This window comes from Geotrypetes seraphini, chromosome 6 (assembly GCF_902459505.1).
Source record: "Geotrypetes seraphini chromosome 6, aGeoSer1.1, whole genome shotgun sequence".
In the NCBI taxonomy this organism is placed as follows: domain Eukaryota; kingdom Metazoa; phylum Chordata; class Amphibia; order Gymnophiona; family Dermophiidae; genus Geotrypetes; species Geotrypetes seraphini.
Genome location: NC_047089.1, coordinates 245,321,306 through 245,340,760, shown reverse-complemented (window position 1 = coordinate 245,340,760; position 19,455 = coordinate 245,321,306). Strand labels below are relative to the sequence as shown.

The 19,455-nt window shown below is 42.2% G+C and overlaps 1 protein-coding gene across 2 annotated transcripts in view; it reads right to left on the bottom strand.

Annotated features, from left to right (window-relative positions):
- The window catches only part of CLTRN (collectrin, amino acid transport regulator), a 30,672-nt gene extending 20,556 nt beyond the window's left edge, over window positions 1-10,116 (bottom strand). For both annotated transcript variants that reach the window (XM_033950514.1, XM_033950515.1), the window contains exons 1-3: window positions 9,995-10,116; window positions 9,580-9,641; window positions 2,783-2,868 (exon numbers count right to left, since the gene is read on the bottom strand). In XM_033950514.1, coding sequence (XP_033806405.1) covers window positions 2,783-2,868; window positions 9,580-9,641; window positions 9,995-10,064 — 218 coding nt within the window. In that variant the 5' untranslated portion in view covers window positions 10,065-10,116. The remainder of the gene's footprint in view (window positions 1-2,782; window positions 2,869-9,579; window positions 9,642-9,994) is intronic.
- Window positions 10,117-19,455: the final 9,339 nt, after the last annotated feature.

Below are 19,455 nucleotides of genomic sequence, written 5' to 3'. Positions count from 1 at the left end.
ACCAAACGGCCATGTACGGACACAGACCGTGCAAGTCTGCCCAGTCCTGGCCTTAGTTCTTCACTATTTACTATTATTTTCTGATTCTAGATCCTCTGTGTTCATCCCATGTAAAGGATTTGTATCATACCAAATCCCTAATCAATCAGGTTCAAAGCAGGGAACAACATTTTAATTCTGTTTCCTTTATTTGTATTTGCTAAATCGCTATGGCTGACGTCAGAACCATGCGATGTACAGGCTAAAAATTAGGAAGAAAGGAACTACAATTCACTGGCTAGAAAAAGCCCACTTCTGGGCTTCTGCATCATTATGAGCTACTAGCCACCAGGGACTTAGGCATCATCCCGAAGGCTGCGTTGCAGTGGCTTTTTTTTTTTAAACAAGGGTTTAATTGGGTTATAATGGCACAACCAATTATTGTGCCACTTAAATCCAATTAAATTAAGCAGCTGTAGGGCAGCTACCGCCACCTAACTTCGGCAGCTTTTGTAGAATCTGGCCGTATGTAAGTTAGGCGCCATTACAGAATAGCGCTTACACACCCTGCTTGCACTTTGACAGGCAAATGCGCAATGAGGTACGCAAGGGACAATGTTTAGCATTCCGCAATGTATGAGGCAGGAGATGCTCGATTGCCCCAGGTACGTTAGATAGATTGTGAGCCCACCGGGACAGAGAGGGAAAATGCTTGAGTACCTGATTGTAAAAACCGCTTAGATAACCTTGATAGGCGGTATATAAAATCCTAATAAACTTGAAACTTGGAACACTCTGTCTTTTGAACGACGACGCAATAGCTCGATAACACGGTTTAAGAAACAACTTAAGGCTCACTTATTTATGCAGGCATTTTTATTTATTTATTTAAAATATTTATATCCCGCGCATCCAACAATACTAAGCGGGTTCCAATCTTACATACATAATACAATAAAGCATACAATAAACACTAACATACCATCAAAAGACACAACATTCAAGCCCATAAAAATATAAAATAACACAGGAATCTAAGATAACATATGGTGAAAAGCAAAATAAGGACCAAGAAAAGGAAGTGGGGAAGGGACACTGATCAGACCACTGTGTGAACAAACACGTTTATTTAAAAGATATAATTTTCAGTTAAAATTTGCAATAATCTTGAACCGCCTATTAGCAGTGGTTCGAGATTATCACAGCATTTTCCTGGCATCGCGTTGGCATTTTCCACATTGCACTAGGCGGCAGGCACCTCTGTGTGCTTTTCTGCAAGTAAACTCATTTGGCGCCATCTAATGGGCTACTTTTACGCCCCTGAGGAAGGCCCCTGTGGCTGAAACACGGACCATATTGGGGTCCAGTATATGCTCTATTACAAGGGACTTTTACATGCCTGCCACGTTTTGTTTTGTCTACACTTCTCCCTCCGTATTCGCTGTGATGGGGGATTAACAGAACCGCAAATACAGAAAAACCGTGAATAACTTTTTCAAATGCTATTCGCTGTTTTCTATTAAAAAACCATCATGAATATGGTGAAACTGCAAATAACATGGTGGGAGACCTGGACTGTTCCTGAAAGAGAGGCAAAACACGGCGAAGAAAATGCTGGGAATCGGCAATTTTCTCTGTAAACGCTTGGAATCAGCGATTTCTCAATGCAAGCTGATGTAATTTGGGGGGAGGAGCCAGCAAGCTAAACACCGTGAATAATCGAAACCACAAGTGCTGAAACCGCGAATACAGAGGGAGAAGTGTATATGTATGCCTGTGCAAATTTTAACTGAAAATTATCCCCTTTTACTAAGGTGTGCTAACAGATTTAGCACGCGCTAATCGAATTAGCGTACGCTAAACGCTAACGTGGCCATAAACTAATATGCATGCGTTAGCATGTGCTAAATCAGTTTGCGCGCGCTAAATCGGTTAGCGCACCTTAGGGCTCCTTTTACAAAAGTGCATTAGGGCTTTAACGCATGGAATAGCGCGTGCTGAATTGCTGCGCACGCTAGACCTTAATGCCAGCATTGAGCCAGCATTGGTGTAGCGCGCAGTAATTTCCTGCTAGCGCACCTTAATAAAAGGACCTACATATCTTTGACATAAACGTATTTGTTCACACAGTGGTCTGACCAGTTTCTTGTTTCTATAGTTTGCCCGTGGGGTTGCTTTTTTTCCTTTGTATTGTTTGAAACATTGAAAAGAAAAATAAATCACACTGCCTTTTTATCTTACTTTTTATATTTTTGTGGCTTTTACATAGTAACATAGTAGATGACGGCAGACAAAGACCCGAATGGTCCATCCAGTCTGCCCAACCTGATTCAGTCTAAATTTTTTTCCTTCTTAGCTATTTCTGGGCAAGAATCCAAAGCTCTACCCGGTACTGTGCTTGGGTTCCAACTGCCGAAATCTCCGTCAAAACCTACTCCAGCCCATCTACACCCTTTTGATATTGTTTTATTTGTCATTTAAATTATGCATGTTTGAATTTTTTTTTTTTTTTTTTTTTGGGGGGGGGGGGGTAATCTGTTTAGAATGGAAGGATAGAGAAGACAATAAATAGGTTAATTAACCTTTCACTCTTCCTATGAGCGTCGGGAGCAGTGCGCAGCATTCGGCGTGGCTCCCTACGCTAAAAACCACTATCGCGGTTTAGTAAAGGAAAGAGGTGGGTGGGGGGGGGGGTAAAGAAAGAAAGAAAGTGAAACCAAACAAAGGTACCACAATTATAGAACTGGGTCTTTACGTACCTGGTGAATACAGTGTCTACCGGTATACGTTAAGGTTTACTCACTGATATTGACTTTGTGACTCCACGCTCCTCAGGGCGAAGGCTATCATAGACTTAAAGAGATATTCTTCATTCGTATTCCAGGTATACTGTAAAGAAAGCATGAGGACAATAGAAACATAGAAAATGACAGCAGAAAAGGGCCACGGCCCATCTAGTCTGCCCACACTAATGGCCCACCCCCTAACTACCTCCATGAAGAGATCCCACATGCCAATCCCATCTTTTCTTAAAATCTGGCACGCTGCTGGCCTCAATTACCTGTTGTGGAAGATTATTCCAGCGGTCAACCACCCTTTCGGTGAAGAAATATTTTCTGGTGTCGCCATGAAATTTCCCACCCCTGATTTTCAATGGATGCCCTCTTGTTACCGTGGGTCCTTTAAGGAAAAAGAGATCCTCTTCCACCTCGATACAGCACGCTCTAGCTTTGAATCACATTTATCAATTCCCAACTTATATGTCTACTAAAGAAGTCCAATAGAATGCTATCATATTATATTCTTCTTTTGAGTTGTTTATCCTTTATTGCTACAATTTTAAGTGAACTAGCGCAGTAACCGTACTGTCAATTTCTAATTAGGCCATTGTTCAATCAACGTGTAGGACAGTGTCGCAAATTTTTTAATATAATCCAAAACGTATTGTAAATTATATTTAGTAGAAGGGCTTCATTCATACCACATAGAAAAAAAATGAGAAGATTTTGGTTTAGAACATCTTTAGATAAGTGATACCTTTCTAGATCTGACACTAGTACTTCTGATTCCACGCCGTTAGAACCTGTTAAAAGTGTGAATTGGAGTTGTTGCTTTCTCCTATATTTTAGATAGATTGGGCTCTCTTTCACCATTTTGGATATTTGAAGATCAACGGAACACTAAGAATATAAGCTTTGTTGCACATGAATGAAAATATTGCACATGAATGATTTATAATTGTACGGAGTTTTTTCACAATCCAGTAATGATGCAAGTGGCTTAGGGTACTTGTGTAGTCCCAGCTGCTTGCAATTGAGTTTTGTTTTTCTCCGTTTTTTGTATTTATTTTTTCACATAAGATTGTGTTATGTCTGTATTTTTTTCTATGTGGTATGAGTGAAGCCCTTCTACTAAATATAATTTACAATACGTTTTGGATTATATTATTGCTATTATATACGATTGTATCCCTTGATACATTTAGTTTGAAAATTTTTTAAGCCATTACATTACATTAGAGATTTCTATTCCGCCATTGCCTTGCGGTTCAAGGCGGATTACAAAAGAATTACAAAAAACGTATTACAAGAAGAAGATATCTGGTAATTTCTAGAGGAGATAAGGAGTAGATGAGGTTGCTTTGGGGAATCGGGAAAGTATTGGCAAATGGTATTGGGAAGTGGGAAGGAGCGAGCGGTTTTAAGTCGTTTGTGTGGTATTAAGTGCTATGGCTGGAGGCACTCCAAAAATGCGTGGATGTCAACACAATGACATCACACACGTGCGTGATGTCATCTCACCAACTTCCACACATGCGCGGATGTCCTCCAGCCGCAGCCCTGAGCTAGTGCTGCCCGGTTTAGGAAAAATATTTTGGTTTCAATTCGATTTGGCCTATTGAATTGATTTTTTGATTCAATTCAATTCACTTTTCCTGCCCAACAGGGCTTTTTCTTTTGTTCAAATGTCCTGGTGGGTTTATTTTGTAGCCTCTTCACCCACCACAACCCCCTTTCCCTTCTCCAGCCCCACACCGGCACTGTAGTGTAAACAAAATAAGCAAAAAAGACTTTTCCTCTCTCTGTTAGGTCCTAGCTCACGCTCACTGTCTAACACCAGCTCTGGCAGCATACACATTTCAAATCTGATATATTGTAATCAGAAAAAAAGAAAATAAAATGATTTTTCTACCTTTTGTTGTCTGGTCATTTTATTATTCAAATCGTGTTGGTCCCAGGCTCTGGTTTCTGTCTGTCTTCTGTTAACTCACTCACCAGGGTCTCCTGCTCATTTGACATTTTCTTCTTTCTCCTTGCTCACCATCCATTTTCCATCTCTGTACCATCCCTTCCACTGCCATATCCAACATTTCTGTTTCCCACCGTCTACATCTCTCTCTCTCCCTGCCTTGTGCCCTGGATCAAACCTCTCTGTTCCCCTCCATGTATCATCTCTCCCTTCCTCCCCTCCATTATCATGTGCACCATTTCTTTCTCCCCATGTATCATCTCTCCCTGCCCTCTACCCTATGTCCAACATTTCTCCCTCTCTCTTCTCCAAGCATGTCTCACTATCCTCCACCATCTCCCTCTCACCCCTTTCTATCCCTTCCTCTCCTCCATTCTATCTCCACCAATTCTTCCTCTCTCCCCTCCTCCCCCCAGCAACTTTCCTCTTTCCTGTCCCTCTGTGCAGCAGCTTTTCATCCCCCCCTCCCATCCCCCTGTGCAGCAGCTTTCCATCCCTCCTATTTCCCTGTACAGCACCTCCCGACTGACCTCCCACCCCCCTTCGGGCCTCCTAAAGTAGCAGCAATGGTGGCGGTGACCATCTTTACAAAGGCAGCATGCTGAACAGGCTTCTTGCAGCCTGCCTGCCACGTCATCAGTGGCATCATTGAGATTCAATAATTTCGCCGTCACTGAACCTTCCCTTTGGAATTCGCTGCCTAATCACTTATGAATGGAATCGTCGATAAAGCAATTTAAAGCAAAACTCAAAACATTTTTATTTGAAGATGCTTTTGGATAAAACTGTCCTTTTTAGGACTAAATCAACTATTGTCCCTACCCTTACCTATTGTTTTACCCTTAAGTGTGCTTTCTTCAAATATTGTAGTTCAGTCCTTTTTCCCCAATTGTGTGCAGTTGGTATACGTGTTTTGTAAATGTCTACTAATCCAACATTGGTTTGTATAATATTTTAATTCTAATTTATCTTGTTCTTTTAATGACATCTTTTTTATTATTGCTGTACACCGCCTAGAAATTGGAATAAAATTTTTTTTAATAAACTTGAAACTTGATCATCAGTGATGTGGCAAAGGGAAGACCCCGGCGGGGTAGGCCAGGCAAAGCCTTTTCACCGCGCTGCGTCTGCCAAGCCAGTCACCACCACCGCTGCTTCTGCTACTTAAGAGGCCTGGCGGTATATGTCTGGAGTCGGGACTCACTGAATTGGTGAGTCTGATTTTTTTTTTTTAAAGTGAATCGATTCGAATTGGCGAATCGGACAGCAGTGCAGCACTACCCTGAGCCTCCTATTATTGCAGGTGGAAGGGGGGGGGGGAGGTGCTGCAGACGGAAAGGTGAGGAAATGGAGCAGAGGCGCCGGCAAGGAGGAGAAGCACAGGCGCCAGCTGACTGACTACTGATGTGCCTGTCGCCATGAGAAGCATATCCTATAAGCAGTCGGCCAGTGATGGCATCTCTCCTGCTCGCCAACATCTCATGACACACCTGGAATATGCTATGGCACACAGTTTGTGATACAATGGAATGGGCATTAGAGCTGGTTGGGAACTACCTGAAGATAGGCAGAACGATAAAAGAGTAGGTTGGAGCAATGGACTTGCAATGAAGACCAGAGGAGAAACAGAAGATTAAATCATAACATAACATAATAAATAATTTATATACCGCATCTTCCTTGCGGTTCTGTGTGGTTCACAATTCCAAGATCCTGCACATTTGCAGTGAAATACAATTCAGCTTATTTAGTAAATCTTTAATGATTTTCTAAAGCTTAAATATGAGTCAGATGTTAGAAACGATGTGCCAAAATTACGATCCCAAAAGGCCGCCTGATAAGCCAATATTTGATACAAAAATCTTTTATATTGGCAACCCTTTACTGATGGAAATTCAGATAATCTAGAGCCTCGTACAGAGTGCAAGGTAACATAACATAACATAACATAAAATTTTATTCATATACCGTAATAGACCGTGAAGTTCCTGCAAATTTAAAATGATCAGGAAGATAAATCAGAACCAGATCATTTATTTTCTTATAATGCGTGCAGCCAAATTTAGGTTGAATCAATTTTTTATTTTCAAACAACAAAAATCCAACCAACAAATGCCAACAATAGAGAACAGTAGGAAAATCCAAATACAAAGCAGCAGATCCAACCACCCCCACCCAAACCTTCCCCACTCCAAACCTCCCGATCCAAAAGCAAGGAAAAATCTTAGAGCAGTAGGCTTGGACTCTGATAACCCACTGCCAAGGACTAGAAGCAAAATTCCAACACTGAAGAAAGAGGAAACCCCCTCCCCCCAAAAAAAAACAAACAAAAACCCAAAGGAACAAAGGTACAAGGACTCCCACGCACCCCTGGCACCCCAGTGAGAACAATAAAGAGAGCTCTGGCCATGGAGAGGTTCACAAGGAATTCAAAATGTCACTTCGAGCCCTTGGCGATAAGGAATAGAGATAAGAATCCCAAATCCGAAGAAACTCTCGCTTTCTGCGCAAGCTATGATACACATCCTTCCTTTCCAGCAGCAGCAGAGGCGTGCAACCAAATTTAAAAAGTACTCTATCTGCAGCCAGTGTAAACTTTGATAGTATTCTGAAACATGATCGAATTTATTTAAGTTGAATATCAATCTGACGGCTGTATTTTGGATGATCTGCATCCTTTTGATGTTTTTTTTTTTTTTTTACTTGTAGCTAAATATATCAGGTTACAATAGTCTCTAGACTACTTAAAACTAAGGAATGGACCGAAATTCTAAATGCATCGAAAATGAAATAAGGTCTGATCATCCGAAGCTTCCATAACAAAAAATGGCAACTTTACTGAAGTCTCCACAAGACAACCACATAAAAACCTAACACGGCACTGTCAGTCTGTTTTACAAAGCCGCGCGGCAACAGCCCCGAAGCCCTTTAAATCTCTTTGGGCTTCGGGGCCGTTACCGCTCAGCAGCCGCTAGTGCAGCTTTGTAAAATAGGACCTGTGTTTCGGCTGTTAAGAGTATGTGTCAGGGGTCATGCAATCTGAGAATGTCATCAGGGCTGTTGAGTCAGAGTCGGAGTTGAGGAGTCGGAGTCGGAGGAAATTTCAGGTACCTGGAGTTAGAGTCTGAAGTACAAAAAACTGAGGAGTCGGAGTCGGAACATTTATCTATCGACTCCACAGCCCTGAATGTCATAACCACTTGGCGATCGTCAGGCTGTATCATTAAATTTTTCAGACAAAAACGGACTGCACAGTAACACAATCCTCTGCAAGAAAGCATTTTTATTGTTTCAATCCATTTATATTCCCCCAAATTCCTGATATCCAACATGCGAATCGTCAGCAATGATGTCAATACTGTATATCTGAGTGTGAAAGATGCTGCAAAGGAAGTGAATGTAAGCAATGATCCTTGACATATTTAGGAAGGAGTTCATATAATGAGACACCAGCTTCATGCCCCCTTTCCCCTTCCCCCTTCCTGTGTCTGGAGGAAATTTCTATAATGGAAAACAGAGGGCTGGAAGGGACAGTGGTCAGTTGCCCCGAGGATGAAAGGAGGCTGGTAGTGTTTGGCGTCCCTTTTAATTCTGGGCTTATCTTTAAAGAATGAGTGTACGTAATTAAACTGAGCCATAATAATAATAAAAAAAATCATGTACACATAAATAGGACCCTTTGTGGAGAATGCCATTCACTTATACTGTATTATTTTTTTTGGGGGGGAGTTCTTTTTCTAAGCTGAGGTAAAAAGTGGTCTTAGCGCACCCTTGCATGGATTTTTACTGTAGCAGTAAAATGGCCAAATTTCAGTTTTTTGTACTAATAGCATTGGGCTAATGTTGTCATTAGCACGCAGCCATTAACAAACATTGCCAAATGAGCATTTACTGACACCTATTTTGTAGATGGCATGGGCTCATGCGGTAATCCTGTGCTAATTAGCGCGTGGTAATGTAGATACAGTAACTGATTAGTGCAGACACATCCTCTCTCTGCCCCGCAACATGCCTTCTCCAAGAAAAATAAATCGATGTATTTGCTAGCATGTGGTTAGTGCACGCCGATTTGGCAGTTACCGCGGGATACCCGCTTGCATCCCGCGAATGCCATTTTAAGCTGTAGTAAATATTTGGAATTGCTTACCATGGCATAGAATTATTTCGCACTCCTCATCCTACCTAAACTTCAGGAAATTATTAAAAACTAGCCTATTCAACCGAACTACAACCTAGCCCTCCCTCCCTCCCTCCCCTGCTCCCTAGGTTCTCGTTCCCTACCCTTCGCCCTGCCCATCCACTTTTGTCCCTCATATTTCGCACATTCCCCCGCACTCGCATATTTATTGTATCTGTATTCGCTGACTGTAACATCTCGCTGATTGACCTGCCCTTCTCTGTTGTAAACCATATTCGCTGATTCCTTGTTATATCTGTATTCACTAATAGTATCTATTCGCATATCTGTATCTGTATTCACTGTTTGTAACTATTCGCTGATTGTCCAGCCCTTCTTTATTGTAAACCACCTTGAACTACTACGGCTTTGGCGGTATATAAGAAATAAAATAATAATAATAATAAAAGGATCCTTTAGTTTTCAAATCTCATCACACGCAGGGAATGAAAGTAACACCAACTTTGCTTCATGCTTTTACCATGAAATACAAAGAAAATATAACATATTTCTAAACATACTTACACCCAGACTTTTAAGGAACATTTTGGTAGTCAAATGGCTGCTCAACAACTGAGATGTCTAGACATTAACGCTCTTTACTTTTAGATCTTGCGGTATTAGATCTTGTGGTATTAGATGAGACATGCAGAGAAAAGAGTAAGAAAACTTACTGCTTCACTTCCCAGAGCTGTTTTGAGACTAATCCGCACTTTGATAGCATTTGTTGATATATCTGGGAAAATGAAAGCAAATGACAGGAAAAAAAAAATCACAATATGAGAATCTAAGTTACATTCACCATTGACGCAGAGAGGAAACTGCTTTCCCAAACTTTCCATTTCGACAGCCTAGCTCGTACACGCTTTGGGGCAATTGTACGAACATGCCATCACGGGCTCCGGGAATACTCAAAACACACTGGCTTGTCTGACTTCACACACCGAGACGCATTTATCCTGGATCGGGAAAAATTCAAGGGAGGAAAATGTTTTGAAAGCGTTGTACAATAAATCCGTCTCTTGAAGAGACACACAGGGTCTTCACGCATCTCCACGTGAAGAGCAGGCGCCCATCCAGATAACTTACTTGATGAACAAAGCTCCGAATGAGCCTGGGTAGCCAGGGTGAAAGCTAGCAACAGAATCCTTCCTAACATCCTTGTAGACTGGGAAACCGATGCAATAAAGACCCAAAATGCCAGTGTAAAGCCGTCTTAAACTCTCTGCGACCTCGGATTAGCACATCAGCAGAACAGCTACTGGAATTGTCTAATTATTAACCATTAGATCTTAGTAGCCATCTTCTGTCAGTAATTTACCCCTTCCCTACTTAGCAGGGAATTTTAGAAAAGTTATTAAAACTTCTCTTGAAATCGAGTGAAACTCCTTTTGCAAACATCAAAATCTGTTTGCACACCTTACATATCTTTTGTAGTTTTCTCAGTCTTATAGGCAGGATCCCAATCAAACAAAACCCTTGCTAGATCCCTGTGGCATGCGGTGAGGCTTTCAGGGGATTCAGTGAATCCCTGGCTCTACAGCTCTGCTTTTTACATTTTTTTTGTTTACTTTTGGTTAGCTGTGTACTCAACAAATCAAACTGCATTAAACAAAAAGGAAACAAAGAAAGGAAATAAAAAGCAGGCCTCTGGGGCTGGGGATTATCCGAACCCCCTGAAGGCCTTGACAGTACTGACCTGAATCTGACTGGCTGAAATTAAACTCAGAAAAGACAAAGATTTTCCTTGCTAGCCCAAACGAGAAAATCTCCGCAGCTACAATATATGTAAACGGCCATGATCACCCAATACTAAAAACCATAAAAATACTGGGAGTCACCCTGGATACCCACCTGACCCTGACCGAGCACATAAACTCGGTGACTAAAAAATGCTTCTTCATCCTTTGGAAACTGAAAACCATAAAAAAATACTTCGACCCGCTATCCTTCAGAATATTGGTACAATCACTGATTTTATCCACCCTGGACTACTGTAACATTGTCTACTTGGGAATACCTAAAAAAAATGTGAGAAAACTGAGAATAATTCAAAATACGGCCATCCGTCTAATATTCGGACTAAAGAAGAGCGATCATGTTAGTCCATTCTACCAACTCCTTCATTGGTTACCAATTGAAGCACGAATTCTATTCAAATTCTCCTGCCTCTGCTATAAACTAATCTGGGAACTGGCCCCCAGCTACTTACTACCTCACTTCAAATTCCACTCCTCTATTAGGCCTACCAGAAACCGTAACCTCTTTACCTACCCAAATATCATAGGCTGTAGATATCGCACCTTCTTTGATAGAACATTCAAATTCCAAGCAGGTAGACTGCAAACTTGGACAGGCTACTTCACTAATGCCGCCAGAGAATCATATAGTATCTTTAGGAAAGAACTAAAAACCACATTGTTTAAGAAATTTATAACCTAACCAGACTTCTCCCCTAAAATCGGAGCCTCCTCCCATCCCAAGGAGTCCGTCTACCCTCTTCTGCCAAAATTTCTATCTTTAATTGTTACCAGTTTTTCCCACTGGTGCCCGTCCTTCATTCAAATGTACCAAGTTAACAACTTACTTCTCATCAACATCTTATGTTATCTTTTTCACCTTCGCAGTCTTGCACCTTTGTAACTCAAAGCGCAACCTCCTTTCTCTTCTCCTACTTATGCTCTGAATATCGTCGAATGTATAATGCTACTCATTGTGAAACCATGTAATACACAGACCCTGTAACTCTCCTGTATCTATCACTAGATGTTCAATGCTATACTCTGTAATTCGCTGTCTGTACAGTTTCTCTTCATTGTAAACCGCCTAGAAGTCGCAAGATTGTGGCGGTATATAAGAATAAAGTTATTATTATTATTGTCTGTTCAACCAATCAAATTCAGAACAGGACCCTCAGGACCCCTAGAGGGTGGGGTGAATGTTTCTGTTTATTGGAATCTCCTATACCACTACTAAAGACTGGCCTGAAGGCCCTGACCACACCCCCCTGCTCAACCTAGTTTAAATGGGAGTTGAATATTATGGAGGCCTGTCCTCAGCCATCCAATGGATGATGAGTAAACAGCTAAGCAACGGCTGCTTTCAAGGAAGAAAACCTTTCACTCTTCTTTCTGGCCTTTGTAAAGTGTTGATTCGAGCACCTCTTCAGAACTGAAGATATTTGAAACCTTCCATCTTTAATTGAAGAAATAGACAATTTTGCAAATATAGAAAACAGAGCCTTTATCTGCCATCATGTTTCTATGTTTCTATAACCATAAAGCTCTATGACCTCACAATGCAGGTATAAAGAGCCTTAGCCAATAGGGAAAGGAGAAGAAAGTGGATACTGTAGATGGGCAGACTGGATGGGCCATTTGGCCTTTATCTGCCATCGTGTTTCTGTTTCTGAGTGAAAATAAGCAGCAAAGCTGAAACTGGGACACCTAGAGTTTTATGGGATTACCTTCCATGGAAACAAGTTAGATCTTTGTAGTTAAGGAGATCGGAAAGTAAAGGACTGCATTTTAAGTACTGCCCCTGTCCAATTTTGCCAGTGGAACGAATTAACGTTTTTCAATGAATTCATCACACATTCCTTACATTACTGACGGTGGAATTGGCAATATTGTACTTCTGTTTTTTACTGGTGTCCTTGACCCTTCCAAATACTTTATAATTCATATTTTAGTTTCTACTCAACCCAGACAAAAAACCCCAAACTTAAGCTAAGCTGCTAAATTACTTACTTTCAGGACTGAGATTTTAACCTAGTCTAATCTAATTCTTAATTTTATCTACCGAAATATCTCCTAATAATAGGAGCTCGATTCGGTTTACCGTACTCTAGTTCTGAATTTCTGACAACCAATCCTGATGCCACTATGCCAGGGGGGCCCACACTTTTTGGGCTTGCGAGCTACTTTTAAAATGACCAAGTCAAAATGATCTCCAACAATAAAATCACTAAACATATACTCCCTCTTTTACTAAGGCACGCTAGCCGATTTAACGAGTGCTAAGTGCTAATGCGCCCATTATATTCTTTTGGACGCATTAGCATTTAGCGCGCCTTAGTAAAAGACCCCCCCCCATATTTATTTATTATAATAATAATAATTTTATTCTTATATACCGCCATACCCCTATATATACCGAGTGCACCTCTTCTGTCCTCCAGACCTCGTTCCATTCCCTAACCAACACCTCTCTCTGTCCCTCCGGGACTCCAACTTTTCTTCCTCTCTCCTCCACCCCTATTGGCAACATGTCTCCCTCTCCTCTGTTATGATCACGCATCTCTCTGTTCTTCCTCAGGGTCTCTCCTCCTCTGTCTGCACCTTCCATATCCCAACATCTGCCCCTCTCTCTTCTGCCTCCCCTTTGTTTCAGGTTTCTTCTTCTTTCTATCTTCCTTCTGCTAACATTTTGAGTCCTCCCACCTTTGGTCAAGGTCTTTGTCTCTCTTCCCCCTCCCCAGAGCCTGGCACCTCTCTTTCCTCGGTTCGGGGTGTTTCCCCTCTCTAACCACTCTACTAGCCCAGGATCTGTCTTCTCCCTCCCTTTTGGCTCAAAGCTGCTTTCCTCCTCCCCTCCTTAAGGTCCTTTTGTCTCCCCCCCCCCACCCCATCCAGCATCTCTAAGGCAACCCCTATCCCACCGGGGCCCTCACTATGGGCACAGCCTTACCTCTAGATTGCAACTTCAGATAATTCCTCTTTATGCCTCTTAAACTAGACAAAACAGTAGCAAAGTTAAAATGAATACATTTTAAAGTGCTCAGCAAACAGATGCAACACAATGCTTTGGGATGTAAATTCAAAACTAGGTCTGGCCAAATAGTCTCAATCTTGGAAATAAGTCACTGGGCTGCTCTGTTAACCAATATTGCTTTCAATTACATAGAATTAATGTAGTTTTTCATCCTTGACCTCATTCTCTATAAATGCCCTTTTAACTCCTTGGCCATCTAGGAAGCAATTCTATAACTGGGTGGGCCCAGCTAGGTGTGGGAGCACCAGGGCCTAGATTCTATAAAAGACCCTTAAAGCTAGGCACCTATATTGGCACGCCTAACTGATCTAAGCACTTAACTTATTTTAAAAGCTTTATCAGTGCCAATAAGAAGCTTAATTGGCTTCAATTAAAATTAATTGCTTTCTAGACATATAACTCAGTAGACATCTATCACTTTCAGCTAGGCGCTTAGTCCAAGGCACCTCCCAGAAAGTGGACATGGTTAAGGACAGATCATGGGCGTGTTTTGCACATAGGCATCTAAACTGAACTTATTTAGGCCATCTAAATTGAGCCAGCATTTAGGCCAAGAAAACCCTGACATAAATAGGGGCCCCTTAGGCTTTGATGCCTACCAACACCTAATTCCACTTAAGACGCCATTAGGCATGATTCTATAAATGGTTAGGGTTACCAGATTTTCCCCGAAGGAAAATCCGGATACATGGTCACCCCCCAAAAAAAACCCATCAGTTTGTTCGGATTTTGGAAAGTCCCAAGCTTGGGGCTGCGACTGGAGGGCCTCTGCACATGCATGGACGTTGACATGATGATGTCACACATATGCCCACATGTGCGTGATGTTATTGCATCGACCTCTACGCTTGTGCTGAAGTCCTCCAGACGCGGTCACAAACTCGGGGAAGGGGACACGATGTTCATGTGGGGGCAGGTGAACCTCTTTTTTTAAAAGAGGAAAGTGATCCGTGTCTTACCAAGGTTGGGCCTTCTCACATGCTGCCTTGAATGGTTGGTATTCTTCATCAAAGGCTAAATATTGGATAAGACCAAAAGTCAGTTCATACCATGATACTAGAGTCTGCTATAGATACTCGTCACAGGAATGGAAATCTCTATTTAACACCCCAGTGAAACAAGTGAGACCAGCACCAGTTCTTTTCCATCTGGTCAGCCTTTAGGCCTAAAGCAGGGTCTCTCAAACTTTTTTAGCTGTGGCACACTAAATGGAGCAAATGTGTTTTGCGGCACATTATAATTGAAATTTTAAAACTGCAAAACCAACAAAAAATTAAATTTTAGAGTTATTTATTTAAAGTTCTTTAAGCTATGCATGGATAATTGTAATGACGGTGAAACTAAAGTAGACAGAATAGAATTGCTAATCAATGCGATGGATGCGTTTATTTTTGAGTGCAAATTAACTCAACACGCGGTTCGATATTCGGCAAGTAAACACGCATTTCATCGTCCACCATCTGTAGTCGTTCTCTTTTTTAAAAATGTAATTTCTGTCAAGCTGAAAATCTAAGCTCGCAAAGATAAGAAGATCCAAATGGCAACAATGTCCTGATTGCTTTGTTGCTCAAGTTAGGCTAGCTACTACATAAAAAAAAAATTACTTGCCATTAGTAGAGAATGACACGGAGACAAATTTGTTCCCGTCCCTGCAGGAACTCAATTTCCCTGTCCCGTCCCTGCAGGTTTTGTTGCTTTCCCTGCTCCTGCCCCATTGCTGCAAGCTCTGCCTTAACCACAGAAGCCTTGAACACTTAGGATTTTAAAGCGTTTGAGGCTTGTGCAGGTGAGGACGAAGCTTAGGCATTGGTGGAATGAGGCATTATGACATCACAGTCTGAGCTCTAGAATGTTGCTATTTATGATTTGAAAGTGTTTGAGGCTTGTGTAGATGAGGACGGAGCTTAGGCATTGGTGGAATGAGGCATTATGACATCACAGTCTGAGCTCTAGAATGTTGCTACTTATGATTTTAAACTGTTTGAGGCTTGTGCAGATGAGGACGGAGCTTGCAGGAATGGGGTAGGAACGGGGAAAGGACTCGGGATGGGACAAGAAGGGGAAAATGTTGTCCCTGTGCTATTCTCTAGCCATTTGCTTTCAAGAACATATCATGTGGGGATAGAATGGGGTTGGGAATGGACCTATGGGGACGGGGACAAACTTTGAGTCCATGTCATTCTCTAGCCTATATCTCTTAGGAGTGCTCACATGAGGGGATGCCATAGAACTCTGGAATAATACGTATACGAGAGACGGATATATCTTCCAGGAGTTTAGACATGGAAATACAGTAATTCTGCATTCTACATTGCGATAAGTATAGAAACATAGAAACATAGAAGATGACAGCAGAAAAGGGCTACAGCCCATCAAGTCTGCCCACTCTGCTTACCCACCCCCTGTCTATGCTCTAATGACCCAATTTCCTTATCTTGACCCTCGTAGGGATCCCACATGGGTATCCCATTTATTCTTAAAGTCTGGCACGCTGTCTGCCTCGATCACCTGCACTGGAAGCTTGTTCCAATGATCAACCACTCTCTCTGTGAAGAAATACTTTCTGGTGTTGCCATGAAATTTTCCGCCCCTGAGTTTGAGCGGGTGCCCTCTTGTGGCCGAGGGTCCCTTGAGAAAGAAAATATCATCTTCCACTTCGACACGTCCCGTGAGGTACTTAAATGTTTCGATCATGTCTCCCCTCTCCCTACGTTCCTCGAGAGTGTAGAGCTGCAATTTGTTCAGTCTCTCTTCGTACGAGAGACCCTTGAGCCCCAAGATCATCCTGGTGGCCTTCCGCTGAACCGATTCAATTCTGCGCACATCTTTAGTGTAATGTGGCCTCCAGAATTGCACACAGTATTCCAGATGAGGTCTCACCATGGCCCTGTACAACGGCATTATGACTTCAGGCTTTCGGCTGACGAAACTTCTGTTGATACAACCCAATATCTGCCTTGCCTTAGATGAAGCCTTCTCCACTTGATTGGCAGTTTTCATGTCTGCACTGATGATTACTCCTAAATCTCGTTTTGCTGAAGTCCTAGTTAAAGTTTCTCCGTTCAAGAAGTACGTCCTGCATGGATTTCCGCTTCCGAGGTGCATGACCTTACATTTCTTAGCATTGAAGCCTAGCTGCCAGGTTGAGGACCAACTTTCCAATGTAAGCAGATCCTGCGCCATATAATTCTGTAAACTGCATTCACTTACTATATTACATAGTTTGGCGTCATCGGCGAATAGTGTTATTTTACTTTGAAGCCCTTGAGTCAGATCCCCTATGAATATGTTGAAAAGGAGTGGACCCAGGACCGAGCCCTGCGGCACTCCACTGGTCACCTCCGATGTTTTAGAGAGGGTACCATTAACCACCACCCTCTGAAGTCTGCCTCTCAGCCAATCATTGACCCATGCAGTTAGTGTCTCTCCTAACCCCATCGATTCCATCTTGCTTAGCAGCCTGCGGTGTGGGACACTGTCAAAAGCTTTACTGAAGTCCAGGTACACGACGTCCAAAGATTCTCCCAAGTCCAACTTTCTTGTTACCCAGTCAAAGAAGCTGATGAGATTGGATTGGCAGGACCTACCCTTGGTGAATCCATGCTGACTGGGATCCCGAAGATTCCCTTCATTCAAGATCGTGTCCAATTTGCTTTCAATTAGTGTTTCCATGAGTGTGCACACTATTGATGTGAGACTCACCGGTCTATAATTCGCAGCCTCTGCCCTGCAACCCTTTTTATGCAGAGGAACAACATTAGCTAATTTCCAGTCCAGGGGAATTTTCCCCTTACTTAGGGAGAGATTGAATAGCTCAGCCAACGGTTTCGCCAGGACATCGCTCAATTCTCTGAGCACTCTTGGGTGCAAATTGTCTGGTCCCATGGCTTTGTTCACCTTGAGTCTTGCCAGTTCACTGTAAACTTCACCTGGTGTGAACTCAAAATTCTGAAACGGGTCTTCTGTGCTTTGTGTTGCCTTCAACTGCGGACCGTGTCCCGGTGCCTCACAGGTGAAGACTGAGCAGAAGTATTCATTCAGTAGTTCGGCTTTATCGGAATCTGCTTCCACGTAACTTCAGTCCGGTCTTCTAAGGCGTACTATCCCACCTGTGTTCCTTTTTCTGTCACTAATATACCTGAAGAAGGATTTGTCCCCCTTTTTAATGTTTTTTGCCAGAATTTCTTCCACTCGAAGTTTTGCCTCCCTAACTGCCATTTTGACCGCTGTAGACCTGGTCCTATATTCTACCTTTGCCTCTCTTTTCTCCGTGCCCTTGTAGGAGAGAAACGCTTTTTTCTTCTCCTTAATGAGGTGCGAGATCTCCGCGGTGAACCATTGGGGTTTATTGTTTCTTTGTCGTTTATAATGTGTATGTGTGAGATAAATTATTGTAATAAAACAACAAATAAATAATTTATGGCATATGGTGTTCAAACACAAAGCAGCTCTGCTCTGATTGTGATCAATTGCAAAGTACAGCAAATAAATGACTCAGTAAACTCTAGCAATATAGATACACTAACTGTTAATTAAGCATTCAAAACAAAGAATCTAATCTTTAAAGGGTGTATGCTCTTAACTTTGAGCTTAGGTTCCTGAATTGCCCTGTTTCCAAATTTTCTATTTGATTTATTTATTTGTATTCCACAAATTATTCAGGTACTCAAGCATTTTTCCCTGCCTGTCCTGGTGGGCTCACAATCTATCTAATGTACCTGGGCCAATGGGGGGATTACATGGCTTGTCCAGGGTCACAAGGAGCAGCGTGGGATTTGAACCCACAACCCCAGGGTGCTGGAGCTCTAACCACTGCACCACACACTCTCCTAGGTTTGATGCCCAAAATATTCCTCTCTCCCTTTTATGAGCTGTGGTAGAGGTTTCTACCACAGCCCAGAGCACTAAATGCTCCGATGCTCATAGAATTCCTCTACCGCAGCTTAGTAAAAGAGAGCCTATATGCTCTAAATTTAGGAGACTAAACAGAAAAGGGCTGCAAAGGTGGATTTAGGATGGAGAAAGTACTCGGGAACTTAGGCAAATGACTAACAGGTCTAAATTTCAGTGAATATTCAGCAGAACGTTTAGTAGTAGTGATAAGCGATGATCAAATTTTTATTAAAAACTTGAAAAAACTACTATTTATCATTTCTATAGCACTGAAAGGCGTACGCAGTGCTGTACAGTTAACATTCAGTAGACGGTCCCTGCTCTGAAGAGCTTACAATCTAATTTGGACAGACAGATATGACATCTCAGGTTCCTATGTTTTGCTGCAAAATAGGGGGTACCTAACTTAGGCCCCCTTTCATCAAGCTGCGTTAGGGTTTTTTCTAAATCACCGGCCACTGCGGGAAAAGCTCCGATGCTTGATAAAAGGGGGCCTTAGAATCTTAAATTAGGTGCTTAGCTTTTTTTCTTTTTACTTTTGGGCCTATGAACTTTGCTGAGCATGGCTGACCCAAGAGGTAGTGAGTACCCTAAACCAACCTTTGCTTTAAGTACCCATGTTGGGGTCAGTGTTGTACTGTTTCAGTATGAATAGGGTTACCAGATTTTACTTCAGTAAAATCTGGACCCCCTAGCCCCGCCCTCCTCAGGCCCACCCAGTTCTACCAATCCCCACCCCATTATGCCCCAGCCTCGCCCACAACCACGCATCCTAGCTCCGCCCTAGCCTGCTCTCTTGCAGATTTTCTCCTAAGCACTTTTCCGGATCTCATTTCCATTTTCTTTTTTCATGCTCTCTGTCTTCTTCCTTTTCTCCCCTGTAT